This window comes from Puntigrus tetrazona, chromosome 22, assembly GCF_018831695.1.
Source record: "Puntigrus tetrazona isolate hp1 chromosome 22, ASM1883169v1, whole genome shotgun sequence".
NCBI classification, from domain to species: Eukaryota; Metazoa; Chordata; class Actinopteri; order Cypriniformes; family Cyprinidae; genus Puntigrus; species Puntigrus tetrazona.
Genome location: NC_056720.1, coordinates 277,225 through 299,144, shown reverse-complemented (window position 1 = coordinate 299,144; position 21,920 = coordinate 277,225). Strand labels below are relative to the sequence as shown.

General features: G+C 38.4%; 2 protein-coding genes and 1 pseudogene across 3 annotated transcripts in view; all 3 read right to left on the bottom strand.

Annotated features, from left to right (window-relative positions):
• Positions 1–21,920, bottom strand: part of LOC122327906 (myosin heavy chain, fast skeletal muscle) — a 41,018-nt gene that overhangs the window by 18,965 nt on the left and 133 nt on the right. The window contains exons 2-5 of one of the 2 annotated variants that reach the window (XM_043223576.1): positions 21,851–21,892; positions 6,778–6,990; positions 6,515–6,658; positions 6,283–6,439 (exon numbers count right to left, since the gene is read on the bottom strand). In XM_043223576.1, coding sequence (XP_043079511.1) covers positions 6,283–6,439; positions 6,515–6,658; positions 6,778–6,978 — 502 coding nt within the window. In that variant the 5' untranslated portion in view covers positions 6,979–6,990; positions 21,851–21,892. Of the gene's footprint in view, positions 1–4,737; positions 4,802–4,885; positions 4,979–5,067; positions 5,085–6,282; positions 6,440–6,514; positions 6,659–6,777; positions 6,991–21,850; positions 21,893–21,920 lie in introns of those variants that run through there. The other variant, XM_043223575.1, reaches the window with a different exon arrangement.
• On the bottom strand, positions 31–4,633 carry LOC122327912 (myosin heavy chain, fast skeletal muscle-like). Its single transcript, XM_043223591.1, has 16 exons — positions 4,498–4,633; positions 4,248–4,371; positions 3,746–3,882; positions 3,407–3,662; positions 3,079–3,321; positions 2,819–2,995; positions 2,575–2,720; positions 2,406–2,496; positions 1,926–2,315; positions 1,719–1,845; positions 1,520–1,638; positions 1,228–1,424; positions 955–1,138; positions 710–875; positions 495–619; positions 31–405 (listed from the first exon to the last, which is right to left on the bottom strand). Exons 1-16 carry the CDS (start codon positions 4,608–4,610, stop codon positions 46–48), a joined length of 2,955 nt encoding a protein of 984 aa, XP_043079526.1. The 5' UTR covers positions 4,611–4,633; the 3' UTR covers positions 31–45.
• On the bottom strand, positions 11,281–21,898 carry LOC122327904 (annotated as a pseudogene).

Sequence of the window (21,920 nt, the reverse complement as noted above, 5' to 3'; positions counted from 1 at the left end):
TGCGCATCCTGTGGTAATGATCTTATTTTATTAGTTGCATTTAATTCATTTATCATATTCATATGTTTGGTAATTCTTCATTCTACAGAAAGGTACCTTGAGTTGGCCTTGGACATTCCTGAGTTGTTTCTGGGCCTCAGCAGCCTGGCGGTTGGCATGACTCAACTGGATCTCCATTTCATTCAGATCTCCCTCCATCTTCTTTTTGACTCTCAGGGCATCGTTTCTGCTCCTGATCTCAGAGTCCAGAGTGCTCTGCATGGAATCAATCACTCTTTGGCTGTTCCTCTTGATCTGTTCCATCTCCTCGTCCTTCTCAGCAAGCTTCCTGTCAATCTCACTCTTCACCTGGTTCAGCTCCAGCTGCACACGAAGAATCTTGGCCTCTTCATGCTCCAGGGTACCCTACAAGGGACTTTGAACCAATTCATATATAATTTTGAATATTTTTTAAATCAATGTCCTCATAATGCTAATATTTTAAGGAATAGCACCTCAGCTTCTTCGAGTGCAGTCTGGATCTCTGATTTCTCAGACTCCACAGTCTTCTTGGCTTTCTCTAATTCATGAATGCTCTTTCCAGTCTCTCCAAGCTGCTCAGTGAGGTCAGAAATCTCCTCTAAAGGGGTTCAAAAAGCAGAATTGTAACCTGTTCTGTTACATTTCTTTTCTGTTACATCTTTGCTGTACAAATAAAAATGTAATTTACGTTGCAGATTCTTGTTCTCCCTCTTCAGTGTCTCAAGGTGGTCAAGAGCTTCTTCATAGGAGTTCTTCATTTTGAAAAGCTCAGTGCTGAGAGAACGAGCTTCTTTCTGAGCACCTTCTAGTTCCGCCTGGCCTTCCTCATACTTCTGTTTCCACTCTGCTAGGACCTAGAAAAAGTATTGATTGTTCGTTAGCCAAGTCTATGGTTCATGGTTTAGATTTAAAGTTTATCTGCATTCGTCCTACCTTGTCAAAGTTTCTCTGCTTCTTGTCAGGGTTGGCAGCCAATGCATTTGCCCTCTCCACATCAATCATAAGGTCCTCTACTTCACCCTGCAGTCTCTGTTTGGTCTTTTCCAGTGAGGCACACTTGGAGTTCACTGCTTCAATTGATTCTTCAGCATCCTGCAGACGCTGTGCTAGCTTTTTCCTGAAAAAAATTACATTGTGAAATCTTAGCAAATTCTGTCATTAAATTGAGAAGAAAACTAATGATGATTATTTATCGGCTATTCTTACTTGGCTTCCTCAAGCTCCTCAGTGCGTTGGATGGCATCAGTCTCATATTTGGATCTCCACTGAGCCACCTCACTGTTGGCCTTAGACATTCCTCGCTGGAGTTCAGCTTTGGCCTCCTGCTCCTCCTCATACTGCTCTCTGAGCAGATCACAGTCATGGCGAGCGGACTGAACCGCATGGGCCAGAGCGTTCTTGGCCTATAAGGCAACATATTTTGAGATTTGCAACATCCCATCCTGTCTTTTTTGTCTATATGGTGGTTTAAAGTATTACAGAAAATTTGCTTCTCTACCTTTATTTCTTCCTCAACGTGTCTCTTGAGTTCCTCAATTTGCTGAGTATAAGCCTGTTTTCCTCTAGTTAACTGTGAAACAAGTGCTTCTTTCTCTTCCAGTTGGCGACTAAATTCACCTTGAAGACAGCATACAAATATTTTATATTTCTAATAGCATAGAAGCTTTACACGTATAGCATGCTTTACCATGTCTTACCATTCTCAGTCTGAAGTCTTGCACGTTGTGCATTCATGTCATTCAGCTGACGAACATTTTCATCACTCTTGGTCTTTATTTCACTCAGTTGGTCTTCCAGGGTACGGCACATTTTCTCTAAATTAGCCTGAAGAGTTACAAGTGTTAAAATTATTTTAACATCTTTGTAAAAATTTTGCATATTTTATAATCTTGTAGTGACATTACCTTTGCCTTAGCCACATCCTCCATGTTGCTTGTGAAGTCATCAATCTCCATCTTGTATTCACTCTTCTCCTTCTCCAGCTTCTGCTTGACCCGCTGGAGGTTGTCGATCTGTTCTCCGAGTTCAGCCACACTGTCTGCTTGCTTCTTTCTGAGAGCTGCAGCTGTAGCTTCATGCTGCAAGGTGGACTCTTCCAGATCACGACGCAACTTCTGGAATTCAGCTTCACGCTTCTTGTTCATCTCAATCTGGGCAGCAGTGGCACCACCAGCTTCCTCGAGCCTCTCGCTGATCTCTTCAAGTTCCCTGGAGAGATCAGCTCTCTGCTTCTCCACTTTAGCACGAGCAGCTCTCTCTGCTTCAATTTCCTCCTCAAGTTCCTCTATACAAGCCTAAATGAGAAAAAAAAAACTTTTGTGAATTTTGTAATGTGCATTTTCTCTGCATCTTTTTTACATAATAACAATTAGGTTCAGCATTACCTGAAGTTCTTTGATCTTCTTCTGAAGCTGTGCTCCCAAAGACTGTTCATCCTCAATCTTGCTGAGAAGCTGACTTATCTCAAAGTCCTTCCTGTTTTAAAAGTAGAGTTTTGTAAAATGTGCAAAATATTTTGTCATGTGTAATTATATAAATATGACATCAACTCACTTCTTGATCTTCTCATCTGACTGCTGTTTGTCATTCTCCAGGTCCATTATGGACTCCTGAGCCAGTTTCAGATCACCCTCAAGCTTCCTCTTGGCTCTCTCAAGGTCCATACGGAGCTTCTTCTCTTGCTCCAATGAGCCCTCAAGCTGTTTTTACAGAAACCAGAGCATTACAATCTGGTAGATAGCAACAATATTCTCAGTTATTCCCATTTTTTAATTTATTCTCATGCCGGACATCATACATCGTCCACTTGCTGCTCAAGCTTTGTCTTAGATTTAGTCAGAGTGTTGACTTTGTCTTCCTCTGCCTGAAGGTCATCAAGAGTCTGCTGATGTGCCTCTTGGAGGGCTTTCTTCTCTTTGGTCAGTTTGGCAATGCTCTCATCCTGAGAGGCCATCTCCTCTGTTAGGTTTTTCACCTAAATTGAAACATCATTTATTGGTTTCATTATTAGGAGACTGATTCACAATCAGCAGTGTGACAGTGTAAAAAATTACTGACCTTATTTTCTGTTGCATGTTTCTCTTTCTCCACTTTGGCCAAGGTAAGCTCCAGGTCATCAATGTCTTTCTTCAGTTCAGAGCATTCATCCTCCAGTTTCCTCTTCTTGGCAGTCAGTTCAGCATTGATTTCCTCTTCATCCTCCAGTCTCTGATTTGTCTCTTTGAGTTTGGCCTCGAGCTGGATCTTGCTTTTGATCAGACCTTCACATCTCTCCTCAGCATCTGAGAGGTTTTCAGATTCCTGTTCATTGACATGGATATAGTTAAAGACTTCTGTTCATAGCTGTATGCTGCATATTATGATCTAAACAAACTGAGTGACTTACTGAAGCTACTTGCAGCTGAAGGTCATTTTTCTCCTGAAGAAGTGACACCATTTTCTCCTTAAGCTCCTTCTTTTTAGCTAATGCTTTTGCAAGATCCTCCTTCATTTTTTCATAGTTCTCCTTCATGGCTGCCATTTCTTTCTCAGTCTCTGCACTCTTCAGAAGAGGCTTGATCTTAAAGTAGAGCTTCATCCATGGCCAATGTTTGACATTCATGAATGATCGGATGTTGTATTGGATGGAATAAATTGATTCTCTGTGTAAATTGTGATCAGTAAATCAATCATTATCACTCTGTGGTATAAAACAATTGTTATATTATGTTTAAATATTTCTTACCTCCTCTCCATCATTTTGACAAACTCCTTCCTCATGACATATCCACGACACAAAGCCTGAGTCATGGTAACTAGTGTTGCTAGTTTCTCATCTCTCATCTCTTCTAGAGTACCCAACAGACTGGCTTTAAAGAACACCTGCATAAATAATTGGAAGATTGTAGTATTATAGTATTAAAGAAACTAAGTAATTCTATTTCTTTAAGATTAAAAGTGCACTAAATAGTCCTTTATAATTAATGGTGTGGTTGCTATTTTAATTCCATTGAAAACAAATATACAAATTATACAAATATTCATACAGTACCACAAAATGTAATTCAAGAGATTTTAGTGATTTTTAACTTGAAAAAGCATGGGAGGCATGTCAATATCCAGTGCAAAAAGTAAAAAAAGGTCCTTACAGGAATATTATGCTCACTCTAGTTTGGCATAACTTGCCTATACCTGAACTCCAGCTTTCTGGTTTTCCACTATGCATAGTATATTTTTATGTAGCTTACCTTGGTGTGTCCAAACTTGTATTGTGTGTGGTCAACATCAATAGAGCCCAAGAGTTTTTCTGAAGCCTTTTTGTTGTCAATGAACTGTCCCTCAGGGATGACACTAGCATTTAATACTTTGTATCTAGGAAACATTTAAGGGAGCATTCAGGATTTGGCTAATCCGCAAAAATACTGAAGGCACCGAAATATGGTTAAGAATAGGTGGTCAATTTTAATTCACAGTTTGAGAAAGGTTTGGTGTCTTTACCTCTGCTTCAAGTCACCGTAGAGGATTCTGCTGGGGAAACCCTTCCTACAGATTCTGATACCCTCCAGCACACCATTACACCTGAGCTGATGGATGACCAGGAAGTTTTCCATCAGACCTGCAATGCAAATATTCTAAAGTTTTTGAAATATTTGTGAAAAGTGTGACATATTTGAGACTTTAGTAAGATTTGTTTATGACAAAATTTCAAAAAAATGTCTTGATATAATTTTGACCCACAAGTTTCAATATCAGCTGATGCCAGTTTTCCAGTGGTGCCAAAGTGAATTCTGATGAATTTACCCTACAGAGATTGAAATAATGTACAAAATATCAACTGTTTTGAAAGTATGACTGAAGTTGAAGTAATAATGAATGTGTAACTTACAAAACGAGAGGAGTTGTCGTTCCTCACAGTCTTGGCATTACCATAAGCCTCCAGCAGAGGGTTGGCTGCAATGATCTGGTCTTCCAGTGATCCCTAGATGTAGTTTAAGGACAGTGAATAGTTATAATGTGAAGCACAATTTCCATAGTCAATAAAGTATTTTTGAATAGGTATTCACAAACCTGCATTTTTCCAGGGACCGGCTTTGCTTTCTTCTGTCCAGACATCGCACCAACAGTTGCAAAGTACTGAATGACACGCTTTGTGTTCACAGTCTTTCCTGCACCAGATTCTCCACTAGAGATTGAAGATGATTTACTTATAATTGTTAAAATGTAATAGAAAAGCGTTAGGATGTTTTGATGGAAAAATATTTACTCACGTAATCAGTACAGACTGCAACATTCATATGGCATTCAAAATATGTAGCATTCTATATTAACTTGAAGGGATTGGGTATATGGAAGTAGCTTAATTAGTTCAATCATTCTTTTTGTTGTTTTAAATTATAATAAATTCAGCTACATGTAACTTATATAATTTTCAAGCAATCACCAACACCAATCGTTACAATGCACTTAGCAATTAACAAACAGCACTTTAAATTTTACCACCACATTGCATCAGGGGAAATTTGTCATTTGTATAGAGCTTGTGCATCTATTACTACAAAATGTTACTTTTGGCTCTCACACAACTAAATAAACCTGCAAATGGACTGGATGTGACATCATGTAGTTATTGTCAGATTTGTTTTAATATATAGTTTGGTTTATTAAAACTCAGTTCACTTAAAATGAACCAAAAAGTAAACCATCTAAAGTTACCTCAGTCTTTTTAGTGTTCACAATCTAGTGGACTCAAAAGAGAACTAGATTCTTTTCTTGGTCCTCTTCAGCACTGAAGTGTTCTCAGAGCCCTCATCATGATACCAAGGTTTGCAGAAGTTTACTAAAACATTATGTATAAAGTTAATTCAACTTTCTTTCTTTTTTTGTTCTGTAATAATAATTGTATTGCTACTTCATGTATTTTAGAGAAAATTACATTTTCACAGCAGCTTCATCTTTACAGAACTATTAATTTACAACTCTTAACGATCTACAGGTTATAGAAGTGGAAAATCAATAATATAAAAATTAAAAGATTAATGCAAACAATGACATAAGTGCAAAACTAGACTGTGGTAATTCATGTTGTTATCATAGCATATTAAACAATTTGATAGCTGTTGATAGAAATGTCTTTAGGAGAAAAACTGAACAAATGTCTTAAAATACATCATCTGAACAAGGTTAATGTGTAACTACAGTAGAAGCGGATTGACTCTGAAAAGAATACAATTATTACAAAATACTGAAAATAACTTTCATTTATCGACACCCTTCCAGACTTACCAGTGAGCATGAACTGGTAGGCGTTATCAGAGATGGAGAAGATGTGAGGTGGGGCTTCAATCCTCTTTTTCCCTCTGTATCCAGCCACGACAACTGCGTCGTACACCGGCAGCCACTTGTAGGGATTGACAGTGACGCAGAACAAGCCAGAGTAGGTCTGAAACAGAGATAGTCCAGGTTTACAATGGTGTCGTCTCATCCTAGAAATAAAACACGATTAACTTAGACTTACGTAGATCATCCATGCTGCGTAACGCTCTTTGAGGTTGTACAGCACACAAGGCTCATTGAGGTGGGTCATCATGGCCATGTCCTCGATTTTGTCAAACTTGGGAGGATTCATGGGGTGGATGTCCTCTTCTTTTACCGTGATTGTCTGTAATAGACATTGATCAATAATCAAGAAGGATTTGATTGTTGTTATTGTTTGATTATTAACTCCTGCAAACATTACGATAGCGTATGATATAGGTTTTTTTTATCTATGATACTTACTTTCCCACACAGAGTTTTGACAGTAGCTTTGCCGCCCTCTCTGCCAGTAAGAGTACCCTTCAGGTACATCTGTTCTGGCTCTGCCACAAAGAACGCCGTTTTGGCATCAAAGGGGGTGTTCTGAGCCTCGATTCTCTCTCTTTCAGGCTTCCGGAGGTAAATGGCCGCCGGGCCGAAACACTCCATTTCACCATCTCCCATGATGGCAGTTCACTGTGGAATAATATTTTCACCTTAATACTACTTAGTATTTATCTTTATACTTTGCTCCAGTATTTACAGTATAAGCTGGTCATCTTGCCATTGTCATTACAATGTTTCAAACATTTAACTGTATTGATTTTCCTATTATGATGTTCCAAGAAGAATATCGCAATTGTCAAGTTCCTGGATTCTGAAAAAATACCAAGAGGTGATTGGTTGTTTGTATTTGGATTAGAATACACCATTTGATGCAGAACTCTCAGTTCGTTTACATTAATTATTGTAATAAATTAAAAAGACAAAATAAACTGGGCATTTCCCCCACCGGGAGTCAGGGGCTGTCATTTATATGGAGTCATTACTGAGCACTCAGCAGAATAGTCCAGCTGGATTTGGTCATGTTATTTTACTGGGTGTGATGTTTCTCTGTGCCAGTGGGAAATAAGATGTCGTTCATCTAATACAAGCAATGGTGTTATATTTGTGCACACAGATTATGTACTTGGGTTAACAGATATGGCATAAAATTTGTCACAGACCATGCTTTTATGGGTTGAATTTTTATTCGTACTACTTGTGTTTTTTTTTTTTAATTCAAATGCATTGCTAGTTTCATTTAATGTCACTGAGGCTCAATTTCAGTGGGGCATCTTTACAATTATTGGAACTTGGCACGAACGAGAAACTCAGATAAAAAGAAGCAGTCAAATGTCACCAGTATTCTGTTTCAGGAGATCGCAAGACTTGTAACTTATAATTTATATGTCAATTAAAACCTTAAAGGTCATATGTACCCTCTTGAAATGTCTAAAGCGTTAACTGTAGCATGCCACAGTGCTTTGATCATGGTGTTGAGTTTGTTCATATGAAAGCCTTCTCAGGAGTATGAGTTAGGTGTGTTTTATGATAAACCTGCACACCTGTTCACCAGCTTTGTGTAGTTCCATGCATTTGATGTAAATGTTCTTAGTGATCATATGAGCAGTGAGCAGATGATGCTGTCCTTGACTGCTTTTCTCCCATTTCTTCTGCCATCAAGAGAAAAAAAATATAAATTAAAAAAACAAGGTTTAAAAAAAAAAAAAAAAAAAAAAAAAAAGCTAGACAGATAATAATTCCATGGGTAACAGTTTATTCCCCTAAATGTTATAATAATATAATAATATCTCTCTTAGTAGGTTTTATTAGGCAATTAAGTCGCACTAGTCAAGGCATGGAACAAACTGGATTCATAGTTCTATTATGACTCTCAAAGTTATAAACAGCATGTGTTTAAATGGAAAAAACATAAATATAGCACAGCCAGGGTTGCTGTTTGTATTAGAAGGTTTAGGTCACTTTTCCATACAAGCAACCATGAAGCCTTGACGGAAACTGCCAGTAAGTCGTCCCTTTCATTTGCCTTAAAGAATTAGGTTTCTATTTCATGAATGTTTTTATGTGCAAAAATAATGGAAACTCAGTTACTACTGTAATACCATATTCTATGAAGTTCTGCTTTTTGCTGATGTAAAGTTCTGTTTTGCTGGTCTGTTGGTATAAAATCAAATCTCCAAAAGCAATAGACTCTGTGAAGTGAAAAGATTACTTTCTTTGAAAAAATTGGTTCACATTGGTTTACATTTTGCTGCCCAGGGTAGAAGTACATTTCTAATTTTGAATTTTGCCCAACCATGGCACAAATTGTGTTAAGGGATAAATAACTCAACCCTGAACTCAAATAGTGATGAACAAGTAAATCATTCAGTGTGAGGTTTAGGAAGTGGGGCACAATGGCTTAAATGTTTTGTCATGTCTTGGCTATTTCTCCAAAACTGACACATTTCACCCCCCCTAAGTTTGTTTCCTTTAGGCATATGTGAAGAGGAGTTGGCTTGAATGCAGTGGTCTTAGCCAGATTGAAAACAATCTCTGGAGTGATTCAGTTGTGATGCGAAAAGCAATCCAATCAAACAGACCAAGCTGTATAATAATCATTACACAAAATGTTACAGAAAATTCAGTTCAAACAAGAATGCAAGCTTATATATATTTGCAAGCAAGTTTACAAGGACAGCTACACACAAAACCAGCAAATGATCTACACATTCTAAAGACCCTTAAATACGGCTTCAGCTTTTATCCTTGCTTTGTCTTGTTTCATGTTTTCCCTCCTCTTCATATTCTGATGTTTCCTTTTTTGTCATTAACCCTCATCACATGGGATTAGGACTATTTAAGGACCTTGTATGTTTTTAAAATATCCATTGAAAAAATTAAGACTTCTTCTGCAGCCAGCACTAACTGTATACAGTAGCCAGTATAAACATGATAGGGGATTTTTCACCAGCAGGTTTTTTCTAGATAATGTTATATGCAGCACCATAACCTTAAACAAGTTATACTTGAAGCCTGCCCTCTGAGAAGTACTAGCAACTCCTCCCCCTTTACCTTTTGGACGTGGCTCATTTTCATAGCAGTATTTTTGGGGGGTAGACTTAATTAAAGTAATGTATTTGTTTGGTTTTAGCCAGGTTTCTGTCAAACAAAGCAAATCTAGGTTCTAATTATTGATCAAATCATTTAAATATAGTGATTTCTTAGAAAGGGACATGAGATTATCATTTGCTTCTTTGTATTATGAACAGTTTTTTTTTGTTTAACATCAAATTTAGTCAATGGCCTCAGTTAGTCAATGACAACGTAATAATAGCCAAAATAGGATCTATAACTTCTAGAAGCACGTCTTTTAGTAGTTTAAATGGCACTTACTACACACTGACTGTAGGTATTGAGACTGCTCTCATTAGTTACAAATGACCTGCTTCTATCATCTGATCGTGGTTGTATCTTGTTATTAGTGCTATTAGATCTTAGCACAGCGTTCGATACTATCAATCCCAACATTCTTTTAGATAGACTAGAAAACTATGCTGGCTTTAGAGAAAGTGCCTTAGCATGGTTCAAATCATATCTATCTAGGCTCAGTGCTAGGACCGTTACTTTTCAACCTATACATAATGCCTCTGGGAGATATTATCAGGAGACATGGAGATTATTTTAATGCTTTATTGGGTGGTGCTTGATAAACAAATGTCAGCTAGTCCAAAACGCAGCATTTAGAGTCTTTACTAGAACTAGGAAGTCTGATCATATTAGCCCAGTTCTCATTTGTACGTCGCTTTGGATAAAAGCGTCTGCTAAATGACTAAATGTAAATGTAAATGTCAACACTGCCTCCCCTCCTTATCAAACATCGGATAGATTTTAAAATCTTATTCATTACCTATAAAGCCTTGAATGGTTTAGCTCCTCAATACTTGAGTGAGCTCTTATCACATTATAGTCCTGCATGTCCGCTACGTTCTCAAAACTCTGGCAATTTGATATTAATTTAATTAATTTTAATACCTAGAATATCAAAATCAACTGCGGGCGCCAGATCCTTTTCCTATCTAGCACCTAAACTTTGGAACAATCTCCCTAATTCTGTTCGAGAAGCAGACACACTCTGCCAGTTTAAATTTAGATTAAAGACACATCTTTTTAACCTAGCATACACATAACACACTATAACACTTTTATTATGTAAATCCGTTAAAGGATTGCTAGGCTACATTAAATACATCAGCCAGAACTGGGAACAGTCCTCATAAAACACAATGTATTTGTGACATCGTAAAAAGAATGGCATCTACGCTAATATTAGTCTTGTTTTTTTATTATTCTGCTTCTCAGTTTGTATCCAGATTGTGGGAAAAGCACCCAGAGATTGTTCATCAAAGACCAGAACACCTAGATGAGCCCTGTGGACAGATCAACAGATCCTGATGCACACACACGCATACACACAATAAGTCATTTACACTATTTGACACAGATGCGTTTAAAAAAATTTCATTGGAAGTTCAGTGCTGGGCGTCTGGTCAGAGGAGAACTGACCCCAACTGTGTCTGGTTTCTCCCAAAGTTTTTTTTCTCCATTCTGTATGGATGGGGTTTTGGTTCCTTGCCTAGCCAAATTGTTCAATCTCGTCATTATACATCCTTATCATTGTATTCTTCTATTCTATACTGTTTAGTGCTTTGATACAATCTGTGTTGTTGAAAGCACTATATAAAAAAAATGATTTGATTTGTAAGTGGGGAGAAGAGATTGATTGAAATGAGGATTGTTAGGATTCATAAGGTTTTTGTCTGGGATCAGGACCTCAGTTAAATGTTTTATATACTATAGTTGCAGTGTATATAGCAATGTATTGAGTATGTGTTAAAGGGTGAAATTTTAAAAAATATATGAAAATAAAGACAAAGAACAAAGTCAAAATTTGCTATTTTAATGATCACTCAGCACAAGTAAGTCATATTGTATGCTTGCTTGTAGGTGTGGTTTCTTGTCCTCATTCTTCATCCTTACTCTAGGAAATTAATAATAAATAATATAATTAAATTTAGATAAAAATGTTACAGATAAAAAGTTACTTTTCTCTGAATAATCATCATCTGTTATTACCTTCCCAGTATCACGGCTCTTGGCTCTCAGCTTGTTGACCTGGGACTCAGCGATGTCAGCACGCTCCTGAGCCTCCTCCATCTCGTGCTGCACCTTCCTGTACCTGGACAGGTGAGTGTTGGCCTGCTCCTCCTGTAAGGATGACACAAGATATCCAACCCCTTTCAGAGCATTGCACTCCTGACACTGAATGTATTTAATAGAGAATGTTAAAACTTCACACTCAAGACATTTGACATTAAACTCACAGCTTCTTCAGCTTGGCGCTTGTAGGCCTTCACTTTCAGCTGCAGCTTGTCTACCAGATCCTGCAGTCGGGTCACATTCTTCTTGTCTTCCTCGGTCTTTGAGTGTAAGTAAGTCAATGTTATTAAGTGAACTATGTAAATTATAATAAAATGTAAATTTCTGAATCCAGTGCAGTTTTACCTGGTAGGTGAGCTCCTTCACTCTCCTTTCATATTTGCGCACTCCTTTCACAGCATCTGCGCCACGTCTCTGCTCAGCTTCAACTTCAGTCTCCAGCTCGCGCACCTTCAGTAGAGAGTCATGTTGTCAACTGTAAATACTCTAATATAGCCAGTTCATCTAAGACTACATTCAGCTTGTAATTTACCCTGGACTCCAGTTTCTGGAGTTGTTTCTTTCCACCCTTCATGGCCAGACTCTCAGCCTCATCCAGACGGTGCTGCAGGTCTTTGACAGTCACTTCCAGGTTCTTCTTCATCCTCTCCAGGTGAGCGCTGGTGTCCTGCTCCTTCTTCAGCTCCTCAGCCATCATGGCAGCCTGAAGTATAAGACAATTAATGTTTTAACAAATGCCTCCTGTGAATTTTCCCTTTGTAACCACATGCAGGTAACTGTGTGAAAAAAAAAACTATTTTAAATTAGGATAGAGCAAAAGAACACTCACATCAGTGATGGCCTTCTTGGCCTTCTCTTCTGCATTTCTGGCCTCCTGGACAGCATCATCCACCTCACCTTGAACCTGGACCAGATCAGCCTCAAGCTTCTTCTTGGTGTTTATAAGACTTGTGTTCTGTGGAAGGTAAGCAGGTAGTGTACAAACATCCAACTAGAACTTTGTTTCATTTAATTAAAATTTGCTCCTAGTAATAATATTGTTTCTTTACTTGTGAGTGGAGCAGTCCCACACGCTCGCTGGCATCAACCAGCTCCTGCTCTGCCACTTTGCGGCCTCTCTCTGTCTGCTCCAGTGCAACTCTTAGCTCCTCGATCTCTGCTTGCATCAGGTTATTCCTGCGCTCCACCATGGCCACCTGCTCCTTCATGTCCTCCTGTCCTCTGACAGCTTCATCAAGGTGCAATTGGGCATCCTGTGGCAATGATCTTACTTTGTTAGTTGTATTACATAATTTGTTTAATACATTTATCATATTCATATTTTCAAACATTTTAGATTTGTTGCACTTTCTTATTCTACAGAAAGGTACCTTGAGTTGGCCTTGGACATTCCTGAGTTGTTTCTGGGCCTCAGCAGCCTGGCGGTTGGCATGACTCAATTGGATCTCCATTTCATTCAGATCTCCCTCCATCTTCTTTTTGACTCTCAGGGCATCGTTTCTGCTCCTGACCTCAGAGTCCAGAGTGCTCTGCATGGAATCAATCACTCTTTGGCTGTTCCTCTTGATCTGTTCCATCTCCTCGTCCTTCTCAGCAAGCTTCCTGTCAATCTCACTCTTCACCTGGTTCAGCTCCAGCTGCACACGAAGAATCTTGGCCTCTTCATGCTCCAGGGTACCCTACAAAGAGTCACTTATAGTTAGCAGAATGTCTGAAGTGGACTGTCAAAATAAAGTTTCATCTTCTATTTTTTGGTTGAGGTTTGAACTACTGCTTATTTAATGCATTAATATTATTAAATGCAATGCTATTATAATGTTCATGTTGTAGTAAAGGAGCAGCACCTCAGCTTCTTCAAGTGCAGTCTGGATCTCTGATTTCTCAGACTCCACAGTCTTCTTTGCCTTTTCTAATTCATGAATGCTCTTTCCAGTCTCACCAAGTTGCTCAGTGAGGTCAGAAATTTCCTCTAATGGGTTTTAAAAAGCAGAACTATAAGACTTTGCTCCAACATATTTTTAAAAATCATTTTGTACAATTAAAAATGTAATTTACGTTGCAGATTCTTGTTCTCCCTCTTCAGTGTCTCAAGGTGGTCAAGAGCTTCTTCATAGGAGTTCTTCATTTTGAAAAGCTCAGTGCTGAGAGAACGAGCTTCTTTCTGAGCACCTTCTAGTTCCGCCTGGCCTTCCTCATACTTCTGTTTCCACTCTGCTAGGACCTGGTAATGAAATGGATTTTGTCATTATTCATTAGCAATGTTAAGGTTTAAGTGATTTTTTAGTTCAAGATTTAAGTGATCTTAAAAGAAAAGAACTGTCCCCCAACTGAGCCTGGTATCTCACAAAGATTTTTTTCTTTCATTCTGTCACGAATGGGTTTTGGTTCCTTGACAATAATTGATTGATCTACATATCTCCTACCTTGTCAAAGTTTCTCTGCTTCTTGTCAAGGTTGGCAGCCAATGCATTTGCCCTCTCCACATCAATCATGAGGTCCTCTACTTCCCCCTGCAGTCTCTGTTTGGTCTTTTCCAGTGAGGCACACTTGGAGTTCACTGCTTCAATTGATTCTTCAGCATCCTGCAGACGCTGTGCTAGCTTTTTCCTGAAGAAAATTACATTGTGAAATCTTAGCAAAATCTGTCATTAAATTGAGAGTAACTAATGATGATTATTTATCGGCTATTCTTACTTGGCTTCCTCAAGCTCCTCAGTGCGTTGGATGGCATCAGTCTCATATTTGGATCTCCACTGAGCCACCTCACTGTTGGCCTTAGACATTCCTCGCTGGAGTTCAGCTTTGGCCTCCTGCTCCTCCTCATACTGCTCTCTGAGCAGATCACAATCATGGCGGGCGGACTGAACCGCATGAGCCAGAGCGTTCTTGGCCTATAAGGCAACATATTTTGAGATTTGCAACATCCCATCCTGTCTTTTTTGTCTATATGGTGGTTTAAAGTATTACAGAAAATTTGCTTCTCTACCTTTATTTCTTCCTCAACGTGTCTCTTAAGTTCCTCAATTTGCTGAGTGTAAGCCTGTTTTCCTCTAGTTAACTGTGAAACAAGTGCTTCTTTCTCTTCCAGTTGGCGACTAAATTCACCTTGAATACAGCATACAAATATTTTATATTTCTAATAGCATAGAAGTTTTACACGTATAGCATGCTTTACCATGTCTTACCATTCTCAGTCTGAAGTCTTGCACGTTGTGCATTCATGTCATTCAGCTGACGAACATTTTCATCACTCTTGGTCTTTATTTCACTCAGTTGGTCTTCCAGGGTACGGCACATTTTTTCTAAATTAGCCTGAAGAGTTACAAGTATTAAAATTTTTTTAACATCTTTGTAAAAATTTTGCATATTTAATAATTTTGTAGTGACATTACCTTTGCCTTAGCCACAGCCTCCATGTTGCTTGTCAAGTCATCAATCTCCATCTTGTATTCACTCTTCTCCTTCTCCAGCTTCTGCTTGACCCGCTGCAGGTTGTCGATCTGTTCTCCGAGTTCAGCCACACTGTCTGCTTGCTTCTTTCTGAGAGCTGCAGCTGTAGCTTCATGCTGCAAGGTGGACTCTTCCAGATCACGACGCAACTTCTGGAATTCAGCTTCACGCTTCTTGTTCATCTCAATCTGGGCAGCAGTGGCACCACCAGCTTCCTCGAGCCTCTCGCTGATCTCTTCAAGTTCCCTAGAGAGATCAGCTCTCTGCTTCTCCACTTTAGCACGAGCAGCTCTTTCTGCTTCAATTTCCTCCTCAAGTTCCTCTATACGAGCCTAAATGAGGAAAACATTTTGTGAGACTCGGTACATGCATTTGCCCAACTATCCAACAATCTTACAGTTTCACATAGACAAAATTAGGGTTAGTGTTACCTGAAGTTCTTTGATCTTCTTCTGAAGCTGTGCTCCCAAAGACTGTTCATCCTCAATCTTGCTGAGAAGCTGACTTATCTCAAAGTCCTTCCTGTTTTTAAAGTTGTGTTTTGTAAAATGTGCAAAATATTTTGTCAAATGTGAAATTTATATAAAGATGACATCAACTTACTTCTTGATCTTCTCATCTGACTGCTGTTTATCATTCTCCAGGTCCATTATGGACTCCTGGGCCAGTTTCAGATCACCCTCAAGCTTCCTTTTGGCTCTCTCAAGGTCCATACGGAGCTTCTTCTCTTGCTCCAATGACCCCTCAAGCTGTTTTTACAGAAACTAGAGCATGAATATCTGATATAGAGATACGTTTAACTTCTTACTGTTTTATTGTCTTATTCTCATGAAAACCATCTTACATCATCCACTTGCTGCTCAAGCTTTGTCTTAGATTTAGTCAGAGTGTTGACTTTGTCTTCCTCTGCCTGAAGGTCATCAAGAGTCTGCTGATGTGCCTCTTGGAGGGCTTTCTTCTCTTTGGTCAGTTTGGCAATGCTCTCATCCTGAGAGGCCATCTCCTCTGTTAGGTTTTTCACCTAAATTGAAACATCATTTATTGGTTTCATTATTAGGAGACTGATTCACAATCAGCAGTGTGACAGTGTAAAAAATTACTGACCTTATTTTCTGTTGCATGTTTCTCTTTCTCCACTTTAGCCAAGGTAAGCTCCAGGTCATCAATGTCTTTCTTCAGTTCAGAGCATTCATCCTCCAGTTTCCTTTTCTTGGCAGTCAGTTCAGCATTGATTTCCTCTTCATCCTCCAGTCTCTCATTTGTCTCTTTGAGTTTGGCCTCGAGCTGGATCTTGCTTTTGATCAGACCTTCACATCTCTCCTCAGCATCTGAGAGGTTTTCAGATTCCTGTTCATTGACATGGATATAGTTAAAGACTTCTGTTCATAGCTGTATGCTGCATATTATGATCTAAACAAACTGAGTGACTTACTGAAGCTACTTGCAGCTGAAGGTCATTTTTCTCCTGAAGAAGTGACACCATTTTCTCCTCAAGCTCCTTCTTTTTAGCTAATGCTTTTGCAAGATCCTCCTTCATTTTTTCATAGTTCTCCTTCATGGCTGCCATTTCTTTCTCAGTCTCTGCACTCTTCAGAAGAGGCTTGATCTTAAAGTAGAGCTTCATCCATGGCCAATGTTTGACATTCATGAATGATCGGATGTTGTATTGGATGGAATAAATTGATTCTCTGTGTGAATTGTGATCAGTAAATCAATCATTATCACTCTGGTATAAAACAATTGTTATATTATGTTTAAATATTTCTTACCTCCTCTCCATCATTTTAACAAACTCTTTTCTCATGACATATCCACGACACAAAGCCTGAGTCATGGTAACTAGTGTTGCTAGTTTCTCATCTCTCATCTCTTCTAGAGTACCCAACAGGCCAGCTTTAAAGAATACCTACAAGAATATTTAGCAGATTTTGGTTAAATCTGACCAAGATAAAGTTGACCTGGATTATAATATATTGCCCATTATAATAGAGATTATAATATTTAGAGAGATAAGTATTCACTGGTATTAAGAAAATAATCAAGTTATTAATCATAATTAGAGTACTTTAGGTTTTGACCACATAGTGTATTTATGGAGTAGCTCACCTTGGTGTGTCCAAACTTGTATTGCGTGTGGTCAACATCAATAGAGCCCAAGAGTTTCTCTGAAGCCTTTTTGTTGTCAATGAACTGTCCCTCAGGGATGACACTAGCATTTAATACTTTGTATCTAGGAAACATTTAAGGGAGGATTCAGGTTTTGGTTAATCTGCAAAAATACTGAAAGCACTGTTTTGAAATATGGTTAAGAATAGGTGGTAAATTATCTTTAATTCACAGTTTGAGAAAGGTTTGGTGTCTTTACCTCTGCTTGAAGTCACCATAGAGGATTCTGCTGGGGAAACCCTTCCTACAGATTCTGATACCCTCCAGCACACCATTACACCTGAGCTGATGGATGACCAGGAAGTTTTCCATCAGACCTGCAATGCAAATATTCTAAAGTTTCTGAAATATTTGTGAAAAGTGTGACATATTTGAGACTTTAGTAAGTTTACCTGGAGTCTTGGACTCATTAGGAATCAGGCACCGTACAAAGTGAGGGTGAGTGCTCCTCAGGTTAGTCATCAGCTTACCCAAGTTCTCCTGTGGAAGTACAATTGAGATTAGCTCAGTTTTTAATGGAGATGAAGATGTTTACATACTTAATTAAAAAAGAGAATCTGGTTACCTTAAAAAGTGCAGACACAGTCTGGAAGGAACCACCCTTTTTCTTGCCTCCTTTCTTTCCACCACCTCCTTCAGCTGTTTTGTGTAATTGAAATCGAATTATTGATTTCATGTGGTTTTACATTTAAGCTGTTAAATACATTGATATTTGATATCAAAAATTACATACTGCATTGATATGCTATTTGTCATGAAATTATAGAATCTTACATTCAGACTTTAATTCAATCTTACATTCTTTTTCTGTTTTTGAAGCATATTAGTTTGAACTGCACGTAGTTCAAATGTAAAAATGAGAAATTATGGAAATGCCCATTTGTACCTTCAGCACCACCATGCGCGGCATACAGGAAGGCCAGCACTTTGAGTGATGACTTCTGGTAGAGTTGAACAACAGAGTCGTTCAGTGGATCCTTGTTCTTGTCCAACCAGCCAACAATGTTGTAGTCCACAGTCCCAGCGTAGTGCACCAGAGAGAAGTGAGCCTCCGCTTTACCTTTGGCAGGCTTGGGCTTCTGGAAAGCCGCAGTTTTGCCCAGATGCTGATCATGCAGCTTGTTTTTGAAGCTTGTGTCTGTTGCCTTGGGGAACATACACTCCTCTTCAAGGATGGAGAAGATGCCCATTGGCTGTTGAAGAAATGTTCACCCTCAAGTACAGTCACAATGTGAATAGTAAGTTAAATTTACTGAATATCCTCTTACCTTCTCAATGAGCTCAATGCAGGCGGCCAAGTCCATACCAAAGTCAATGAACTCCCAATCAATACCTTCTTTCTTGTACTCCTCTTGCTCCAGAACAAACATGTGGTGGTTGAAGAACTGTTGCAGTTTCTCATTTGTGAAGTTGATGCAAAGCTGCTCCAAGCTGTTGAACTGATGAATAGAGGCCAGTTCTTACAGCTGACTGTCATCTTTTATGTGTTAATTCTTACAGACATAAATGACTGCTGCTCACATCAAAAATCTCAAATCCAGCGATGTCCAGCACACCAATGAAGAACTGTCTGGCCTGCTTGGTGTCCAACATCTCATTGATACGGACGACCATCCACAAGAACATTTTCTCATAGACAGACTTGCAGAGAGCCGAAACTGCGTTGTTTACCTGAGAAAGTGTAATTGATATTACATTTTCCTTGGTGAATTTCTTTTATGAATGTCTATTGGGCACATCATTCATCTATTGAGAAGGTAAGTGATCACCTGTGGTACTGTCTGGCCTTTGGTCACCATCTCGTTCCCGACCTTCACTCTGGGGTAGCACAGAGCTTTCAGCATGTCAGCAGAGTTGATGCCCATGAGGTAGGCGATTTTATCAGCCACTGAGGTGGAACAGTTCTTTGCGTTATTTTCACTAATGAAGTCAATGTTTGCATGCTGATTTATGTTAATAATAAACCCTACCCTCAGTGCCGTCAGGTTCAGCCTGCTCCTCTCTCTGCTTCTGTTTGAACTTCATGCTCCCATGATGCATCACAGCACCTGTCAGCTTGTAGATGCTGATTTTCTCATCAGCAGTGAAGCCCAGAATATCAATGGCAGTCTGTTTTTAAATAAAACACACAATGCATTAATATGCTTTTTATATTGCATTTCATGCAGTATTTATACAAAAGTTATTTTTAATTTCATGTTAGATACGTAACTTGTAATCTAAAAATACCACTACTACTAATAAAAACTGAGTTGTCCACATACATCTGTGGCAATGAACTCCTCCACATCATTGATGCTCTTCACAGTGATCTCACCCTGGCTGATCATTGGATAGTCATAAGGGTTGGTGGTGATGAGCAGGGCCTCTGTAAAGAGTTGATGTGCTGCATGATAACAGTGTTCTCAAACAAAGAAATAACTGAAACACACAATCCTGTAGATTTCTCACCGATCAGCTCTGGCTTGTGTCCAGTCATGAGCTGGTAGAAGATGTGGTAACTCCTCTCAGCAGACAGCTGGAATGTCACTCTTGACTTTTCCAGCAGATCTTTAAAAAACGGGTGAAAAAAAGACATTAAGTTTAATTGATTAATTTTACTTAGTATCCAAATATATATCTTAGGCTTTAAACAGTGTTGACTCACAAGTTTCAATATCAGCTGAGGCAAGTTTTCCAGTGGTGCCAAAATGAATCCTGATGAATTTACCCTATAGAGATTGAAATCATGTACAAAAACTCAACTGTTCAGTCACACTTTCAAAGTTTTACAATGCTTTAATCATTTATAAGTGTAACTTACAAAACGAGAGGAGTTGTCGTTCCTCACAGTCTTGGCATTACCATAAGCCTCCAGCAGAGGGTTGGCTGCCACAATTTGGTCCTCCAGTGATCCCTAGATATATTTGTAGGGCATATAGTATAGATAGTAGGTATGAGGTGAAACATAAATACTGTAATCAATAACACTGTCTAGAATAGGTATTCACTAACCTGCATTTTTCCAGGGACCGGCTCTGCCTTCTTTCCTCCAGACATCGCACCAACAGTTGCAAAGTACTGAATGACACGTTTTGTGTTCACAGTCTTTCCTGCACCAGATTCTCCACTAGAGATTGATACGAGATCAGCATTTAGTCATAAATCCTCAATGAAGTTATATGTATATGTGTATAATATATATATATATATATATATATATATATATATATATATATATATATATATATATATATATATACATATATATATACATATATAAAATACAAATATAATTTAGCATTTTTAGGTTATTTACTCACGTGATCAGTACAGACTGGTTCTCACGATCTAAAATGAAACCATAAATGTTAAGACTTTCCTAAATAGTGGAGACTATATATTGAATTAAAGTGTTTTAGGTTTTTCTTTGTTGCTGTTGTTCTTGATTTAATTTTTTTATGTTGTTATTGTGAAATTAAGCAAAGTAATGTTTCTTTGTACTTCATAGTACTTCATTGCAAAGAGCATTATCTTTCTTACTTTAGTTGTGTACTGCCAAAAAAGCCATTCTTTCTTTTTTTGGTTTTGTTTCTAGCCTAAATATATAAGAATTCTTTTAGTATGTTTTAGACAAATCAAAATTTTTGCAGGAATTGTTAGATATTTTGCCTGGAAACATGTAAATAAATTCTAAGCTTAAAAAAAACAAAACTTTTTTTTTAAGTGTGTGCACACTTTCAGACTCCTCTTACCAGTGAGCATGAACTGGTAGGCGTTATCAGAGATGGAGAAGATGTGAGGTGGGGCTTCAATCCTCTTTTTCCCTCTGTATCCAGCCACGACAATTGCGTCGTACACCGGCAGCCACTTGTAGGGATTGACAGTGACGCAGAACAAGCCAGAGTAGGTCTGAAACAGAGATAGTCCAGGTTTACAATGGTGTCGTCTCATCCTAGAAATAAAACACAATTTACTTAGACTTACGTAGATCATCCATGCTGCGTAACGCTCTTTGAGGTTGTACAGCACACAAGGCTCATTGAGGTGGGTCATCATGGCCATGTCCTCGATTTTGTCAAACTTGGGAGGATTCATGGGGTGGATGTCCTCTTCTTTTACCGTGATTGTCTGTAATGAACATTAATCCGTAATCAAAAAGGATGAACGTTTTTGTACACGTTTTGTACAAACATTTCACTGTATTTGTTTTAACTTCTACAGACTCAATCACAGTAGCATATGATACTTACTTTCCCACACAGAGTTTTGACAGTAGCTTTGCCGCCCTCTCTGCCAGTAAGAGTACCCTTCAGGTACATCTGTTCTGGCTCTGCCACAAAGAACGCCGTTTGGCATCAAAGGGGGTGTTCTGAGCCTCAATTCTCTCTCTTTCTGTCTTCCGAGGTAAATGGCCGCGGGCGAAACACTCCATTTCACCATCTCCCATGATGGCAGTTCACTGTGAAACAAATCTAGTTCAATTTGTTGAGTTTTTAACTTTAAGCTTAATATATTTATTATTATACCTTAACAATCGACTCTTATTCTAATTTCAATTCATTGTGCATTAAAATATAAACATTTGTATTTTTTTAATTCAGATTAGTAGGTCTTACAAAAAGATTACACATTTTCAGTTTGAATGGAAAAACTTTGAATCATTAAATTATTGAATCATGAATTATTAGTTTTTTACCTTGTACAATGCTCCGAGTGAAAATAACCACAGTTCAGGATTCTGAGGACAACAACAACAGCAAACAAAA

Excerpts from the sequence above, each read along its gene's own strand:
- LOC122327912 (XM_043223591.1), bottom strand. The coding sequence starts at position 4,610 with ATGGAAAACTTCCTGGTCATCCATCAGCTCAGGTGTAATGGTGTGCTG. Across the intron at positions 2,316-2,405 it reads AGAAGATCAAAGAACTTCAG|GCTTGTATAGAGGAACTTGA; the intron begins GTAATGCTGAAC and ends TTTCTCATTTAG. Across the intron at positions 1,846-1,925 it reads AGGATGTGGCTAAGGCAAAG|GCTAATTTAGAGAAAATGTG; the intron begins GTAATGTCACTA and ends GTAACTCTTCAG.